Consider the following 7,984-nt stretch of genomic DNA (forward strand, 5'->3'; position numbering starts at 1 on the left):
AGGATAGATCATACTATCAAGAAAAATTTAAAAATAATAAAAAATTCTCCTCCGGTCCTAAATACATACAAAATAGGTATTATATTTAAGACCTGAGGCAGTATTATTTTTTTAAAAAGTTTTCCTTCCTAGTATGTTATTTTCTCTCTATTTTTTCCATTCGAACTTGTGGCACATCTCTTTTATTTTCTCAGCCCTCAAGCTGCTGAAAGAGATTCAATGGGGAGACACCATCATGATTGGTAGGCCCGTCTTAGACTAAAGAATGTCTAATTAAGAAGAAAGTGAACATTCTGGGAATTCAGTGCTGTAGCTCTGTGTATGAACAATTGCTAATCCTTAACCACCCATTATATATTATATGCAATAAAAATGTACCTCATATATGCATCGCCAAATTATTAAGTGTGGAAAACACTATATATTAAGGTGCGTATTTTATAAAAGAATGACTAATATCTTGAAACAATGAAACTAATTAATGATTCTTGAAGCTGCATCTAAGGGATTTGGTTCTTCCTATAAAATATTTCACTTTTTTGGTCTTTAATTTATATCCAATTTTCTCATGATAAAACTATTACCATCTAGAGGACAACGAACCGGATCATTGCATATAAAACTCTAACTTAAGCTTTTATATATATTTATGTGTGTGTTTACTAATATAATATATATATAAGGGTTAAGGTGTAAATTGTCTTGAAAGTTTTCACTCAGAAACGCTAACTATCCAGAAATTTTTTTAGAACAAATTTGTCCTGAAAATTTAAAATCATAGTAATATAATCTTATACCATTAAAAATGTTAATTGCCAGTATCATTATTTTAATGGTCAACATTAGTTTTTTGATAATAGAGAGCAGTATTGTTACGATTTTAAACTTTTGGGACAAATTTGTTCAAAAAAAGTTTTTAGATACCCAGTACTCTTGAATAAAAATTTTCAAAATAAATTTGTACCTTAATCCCATAACATTCTCCATCCTATGAGAAATTCAAGATACATTTATGTCTGAGTTAATTAAAAGTTGTTTTCTAGTACTTCCTTATATTCTTATTATAAGCTTCAAATAACTAATTTACGAATAACGAACAAATAGTTAAAATTAGTTAAAAAATAAATATGTTAGAAATATATTTTATTTTCAAATATACCCTTATAATAATGAGAAAAAAGATAAAAGAAAATGTATGGTCAAATATGATGTAAGAGAGAAATCATTAAAGACAATATTGAGAAAAATATATTAAATATTAAAACAAACTTAAATTAAAGTTCATAAAATAGATAACATTTTTTTATAATTTGAAACTTACAAATTAGATAAGAGGGAGTAGTACTTTGTATCGATATTATAATATTAAGGAGTGCTTTAATTAGAACCTAAGGAGACAGATATATATATATATATATATATATATGAATAGGCCAAAAATAACTGAGATATTGGAACGATGATCATAAATGAGGAAGCACAATTGCCTAAATTAAATAATTAATGGACTTCCTCTAACAAAATAAGCTACCATTCAGTCTTTACCGCACCCTTAATGAAAAGAATTTAGTCTTCACAAGCTACGAATTCCGTTGCAGCACTCACAGACACATACGTTGATGGGGTATTTCCTATTGGAATCACAATAAAATAAGAAGAAAAGAAAATTAAAGAGGATAGATAGAATCCCCATACAAATTTTCTTTTCAGGGTTTTGGATGGATTTTACAAAGAAAACATGCTTTTTAAAATCAGCCCGGAAGAGGATTAAAAAGACGCATGTGGCCATATCTTTTCTACGTAAAATATTATTTACTATGGAGTTATAGTCATTTTTTAATTTCTTATTTGTTTATCTATTACTACCTCCAGTCTTTAATACTATCTCTACTCCTTAATATAAGAGCTTATTTTATTTTTATTTTGATCCTAAATATAAGATATCAATCTACTTTGTCTTTTACATTTATCTTTTTTTTTTAAAAGATAGTCCTTATAATAATAGTAGTTTTAGTCAATGCACTTGATTAGTAATAATATTTTAGAAAAAAAATAAAATCTATTTATTATAAATAACTAATATAACTAATTTTTTTAATATATTTAAATTAGTCAAATAGCTTTTACATTAAGGATCGGGGATAGTAGTATAGAATGAACTATTGAAGACATGATTAAACATTCTTTTTTTTTGTTACAAAAAAACTTAGGTGAATTGGGTTCCGGGGGCTCATAAGGATCAGAACATGCTTCCAGACTTAAAGAGCACTTACAGAGGTAATTACAGATCGCCCACTAACAAAATCTTCATATCAGCAGAGGGATTTGAACTCACAACCTTGTGGGTTATGAGCCGATTCTTTACTAATTAGATCAACTCTTGTTGGTGATTAAACATTCTAATTAAACTTCTCATATGCAAAAGTTTGGTCCTCGTCCATCCAGTTTCTTCCTCTTCTATTTCCTTACGATCAAAACAAAAAGTTGGCGATCACGTTTAGTACTGGTCCACCCATTTATGAACAAACTTGGCCAGCAATAAAAGTTGGATTGGCGATACACAATCTCGTAAAATTCACCTAATCATCAATACTTCTTAAATAAGATTTAATATTCGAGCCACATGAAGTGATGAAAAAACAGAAAAGAAATATTGTGATTTTTTTTCTTCAATTATCAAAACCAAATGTTCGAATTTGACTCAGTTACTAATAATATCATATTTCCAATGGTCTAGATTAAAAAATTAACAGTATAGCATGATACTAAAACCCAGTTTGGATTAGTCAACCAAACTAGAAATCAGTCCATTGGTCTCTTTGACCTGTCCAATCAAGACTCTTGGATGGGGTTAAATTTTCCTTTTTTTCATTGAACTGGAAGCAGTGGCAATGCTTGGTGTTATTTTAGAGAGTTAAAAGTTGTTTTAAAATTTTTCACTTAAGGGCGTCAGACGTTCAGGAGTTTTTTGATACAATTTGCTTCCAAAAGTTTAAAATTATAAAAATGTTGCTTCATACTATTCAAAAAAATTAACATTTATTATTAAATTAGTAATGTTAACTGTTAATATTTTTAACGGTAGAGAATGAGATTGCTGAAAACTTTTATAATAAATTTGTATATTAACCTCATACTAAAGTGCCCAAAATTTCCTGAGGAGTGTTGAGTCGAAAGAAGGATTGTGGTGTGAGATAGAGATGGAGGAAGAAAGACAAAATAAAAGCTTGAAACCCCCTTGGCATAGACAAACCTTGATGCGCATGGAGCGTGCGTAAGCATGAGTGCGCGTGCCCGCAACACTTCTCCAACATCTTCAACTTGCTCTCACTTTCATTGGCCCCAAAGAACGAACATCAAAATTAGAATAGGAAAAAAACAGAAATTGTGGTACATTATAAGAGTTTGAGGTTTTTCATAATGTTTTGAAATTCATGTATAACTACGTATTATCCAAATAACTAATTTGAAGAGATTAAAAAATTATATAAGTTACTTTAAAATATTATATTTATTTTTTCTCTAAACTAATTCGCTAAACTTATAAGTGGATACATACTCTAATAATACACACAAATATTTTTAAAAAAACATGTAACATATATTATAATTAAATAATTTTTTAATTTTTTTAAATTAGTTAATTATGTCTTATTAAGAACAAAAGAGAGTAATACACATATGTGCACGCTTTACAAATTTTTTTTTTTTAAATGAGCATTCCCATTTATTGATTAATGTTTATTAATGATATATATAAGTTATAAAATCGTCTAAATCTTGGTGTCGAGCTCAGAACCTCCAAATTAAATCCTCATGTGTTTACCATGAAGACTAAATTTGATGGTAAAATCGGCTAAATCTTGATGCCATTGGAAAATGGAAACCTCCATCTCTTTACCGAGAGTGGAATGATATCACTCTTAAGAAAGGCACAAATAAATAGAGCTACCTTCGTACGAAGAATAAGAATTATAAAAATTGGCTAATAAATAATTGCCACCTACCTTTATATGAGCATTCACATGTAGGTTTAAGGATGATATTATTCTACATAAATAAATAAATAAAAAGTATGTTCATCAAAATGCCCTTTAAATCAACTGAGGGGGAAAACATAATTCCCCCCTTCCTGTACTATATATTTTCTTTGGTTTTGGTCAACTCATGCATTTTCAATTTTACATTTGAGACCAAAATATTGTGTGTGCAACAGAAATTACCAAAATTAAGCCGCTAAATTGTTGCCTCATACTTAATACTTTTCTGATTTTAAATATAAGACTTATTTTATAATATAAATTACACTATAAAATAGGTTTTATATTTAGGATCAGAAAAATATTTTATAACAAGTGTACAGTGAGTCACACTATTTAAAATTATGAAAGCTTCTTATAAATTTATATTGTATATAGAAGATTAAACATAGTTTTCAATTTTTTTTTGGAAAAATAACAAAAAATACTTGTATTTTAAAAATAATAAATATGTAATTTTGATATATTTTGATATGTCAAAATCATTATAAGAATAGTTATCATGACTTATTTGTCTTTTTAAAATTTAATAGGTATTTTGTTTTCATTTTTTCTTTTTTTCAACAACTTATGGTTTGAACTTAATTTTGAGAACATCATCTGTGATTCTTAATATGTTACCTTGTTGAGTACAAATTTTGTATGATTTTGCCAAAAGTTTCATAGGAGAGAGTAGAAGGAGGGAGGAACATATAGGCAGGTGAGAAAGGAAAGAACAGCGAAATGCCATGAGAAACAGTAAATTGCATTCTGTACCTCAAACCCAAAGTTAAAAAAAGAAAAGAATAACAGAAATCATCGTTAGTACCATCCTTTGCCCTATAAAATGAACAGCACAAAAGCTAAAGTTGCAGTCCTTGTATTGCAGACTGGAAACACACCCTCTCCCTTCTCTCTCTTCTCCCTCTCTCTTTCGCAATATATATTTATTTCTTCGCAATTTTAAAATTCAGCATGATTTCATCACTATTGAACTTCTCATTAATATAACCCCAAGAAGCTTTAGGAATTTTGGGAATGGTGAAGCTCTTAGTTTAGTGGTCGCTTCTTCTTCTCCTTCTTTCTGGGTAGGATATGGATTACACGCAGTTTGGTGAGTTTGATGTGAGGAGAGAAGGCAGAGATTTCTCAAGCATGGATTTTAGCTGGTGTTTGAGCTCTTCTTCAACTTCAATCACGTCTTCTCTTGTACATTTCCTTCTTTTTGCGTCTTTGCTTTGTTGCCCTGTCCTTTGTTCATCAGAAATGAACAGCAACAACAACCTCGGAGTGGTGAACCAGACGTTTCGCCCACACCAAGAGGTCCAGAAGTTGAGGGCCATAAGAACTCGTCTTCAACAGATCAACAAGCCCCCTGTTAAGATAATTCAGGTATTCATTCGCAGACTTATTGAGAAAGTTTAAGGTTTTGTCATTCTTCCTCTGTTTTTCTGAACAACGTCCTTAATATGTCATGTTCTGTTATTTTAGAGTCCTGACGGTGATATCATAGATTGTGTTGTGTCTCATCATCAACCGGCTTTCGATCATCCCATGTTAAGAGGACAGAAACCACTGGTAATTCCACGAATTTCATGGACAGATTTCTTAGAATCCGATTAAGAAATTAAAAGCTCAGTGAATGGTGATTGACACAGTGAAGTTCTAAATTTTTTTGGGTGGATTTTGCAGGATCCTCCAGAGAGACCAAAAGGGCATGAGAAAAGGGATATGTTAGGTGAGAATTTCCAGCTATGGAGGTTGTCTGGTGGATCATGTCCAGAAGGAACGATTCCGATCAGAAGAACAAGAGAAGAAGATGTGCTGAGAGCAAGCTCTGTTCAAAGATTCGGAAGGAAATTGCCAAAGCCTGTTAGAAGAGACACCAACACAAACGGACACGAGGTTTGTACTTTTCACAAATGAAACACAACAGAACAAAGCAATACAAACCCAGATTGTCTTTTTTCTTTTCTTTTCTTTTCTTTCTTCTTTCTTCTTTGTCTTTTCTATCAAACGAAGCAAAGTAACAAAGCAAACATACAAACAAGACCGAGACCATTATTAGAACCTGGTAAACATGGTGATAGATATCAGAGTAGTAGACTAATTTATCAGAACTCATAAAATCCATACAAAGCAAATTTTGCTCTTAAAAATCTCAAAAATACAAATTGGGCATCTGGGTTTTCCCACTCTTTTCTCAATGAAACATCATCTTCTTCCCATTTATGGCCATTCTCTTTTTGTTTAGTATAATCTCACTTCCCCCCAAACTCCAAGGCCTCAATCAAGACGAGATCAGCTCTTTTCTTCAGTGATTCTGCAGAAGCAAAATCTGACAAATCCAATCAAACTCATTTTCTTCTTCTTCTTCTTTCTTCAAATGCATCATCTTAATTAAGATTGTAATTAAGTTTGAATCTTGTGTGTTGATGTGATGCAGCATGCCGTAGGGTATGTGAGTGGAGACGAGTACTATGGAGCAAAAGCAAGCATAAACGTGTGGGCCCCATCTGTGGCGAATCAATATGAATTCAGTTTGTCTCAAATCTGGGTCATCTCTGGTTCTTTTGGGGACGATCTCAACACCATTGAAGCTGGCTGGCAGGTTCACTCATTTACTGCATATTTAACTCTTTAGAAAAATGCTTAGCCTCCCCAACTAAATACTACTCCCTCCGTTCCTTATTATAAGAGACATTTGATGTTTATGGTATATTCCTATATACAAGAGACACTTAAAAGTTGTCTCTACTTTTTTGCATTGATTTCCTAGTTTACCCATATTTATTATCTCCAACCCACATTCTCTCTCCCTCCCACTTCTCTTTCTTTTAATATTTTAATTATTCTCTCTCCTATTCTCTTTCCTATTAATGAAGGCATGTTTGGAAAACAAATTATACTTTTTACACATTAATTGTTTTTAATTAATTTTAATTTTTTTTTTTGATCAACGTATTTCGGTTATCTATCTCTTATAATAAGGAACGGAGGGAGTAGTATTTACTTTTCCCACAGCATGCTCCACCCTCTATTTTTATAAGCTTTAAATTTAAAAAAAGATGTGGTGTATTTTTAAGTTTTAATTTGGCTGTGTCTTAACGTTTAATGTAACTTTTTTTTAATGTTGTTCTTAATTATCATATTTTCTCATATGTTCTTTTTCATCCATTTTCATTATTTATTAAAAACATATTTGAAAACAAAAATATACTTCTAACCTATTTATTATTTTTAATAAATTTTAACTAATTATTTATTATTTATGAATTAGTTATTTAAAACTTATAATAAAAATAAGAGAAAGTGGTTGAAAATTTTTCACTGAAAATAGCTGTCAGGAATTTCTTAATGCAGAATATATGATAAAGCATTTACAAAGAAGTTATGCAGCTCAGCTACCTACCACTCATTCATGACATCACAGCATATTTAATGAAAGCTATTTATTTATTGTTGTGTTTTTTTAGGTCAGCCCAGAGCTGTATGGAGATAACTACCCCAGATTCTTTACTTACTGGACGGTGAGTAAATTTAATATGTAGTAGAGAAATTTGGAGATTAAGGATATATTAAAGTTAAAATAGAGGTAGTAGTGTAATTGGGTTTTTTATTTTTATTTAATTATTTTGCAGAGTGATGCATTATCAAGCAACAGGGTGCTACAATTTATTATGCTCTGGCTTTGTTCAAACCAACAACAAAATTGCAATTGGGGCAGCAATCTCACCCACTTCTTCCTATAATGGTGGACAATTTGACATTAGCTTAGTCATTTGGAAGGTACTTTACCTGCATTATGAAAATTCACCTATTTTATTACCCTTCATCTTGCCCCTTTTTCCTTTTGTTTCTCCTTCCTCTTATTTTTCATCAAATAAAAGAATAATGAAATTTAAAGAACAAAACAGACATGAGATATAATATATATGTCATAATTTTCTTTTAAGATATGAGTG

General features: G+C 30.6%; 1 protein-coding gene across 1 annotated transcript; it reads left to right on the top strand.

Annotated features, from left to right (window-relative positions):
• Positions 1-4,928: 4,928 nt before the first annotated feature.
• LOC114741756 (uncharacterized) lies at positions 4,929-7,808 on the top strand (the record flags this gene model as incomplete). The annotated part of the gene is made up of 6 exons (XM_028930013.1): positions 4,929-5,411; positions 5,511-5,597; positions 5,712-5,924; positions 6,466-6,630; positions 7,496-7,566; positions 7,661-7,808. Coding segments are annotated over exons 1-6 (981 nt in total), but the record flags the coding sequence as incomplete, so codon positions are not given.
• Between the last annotated feature and the right edge of the window lie 176 nt (positions 7,809-7,984).

This window comes from Neltuma alba, unplaced genomic scaffold, assembly GCF_004799145.2.
Source record: "Neltuma alba isolate B1F8T4 unplaced genomic scaffold, ASM479914v2 tig00003515_pilon, whole genome shotgun sequence".
NCBI lineage: Eukaryota > Viridiplantae > Streptophyta > Magnoliopsida > Fabales > Fabaceae > Neltuma > Neltuma alba.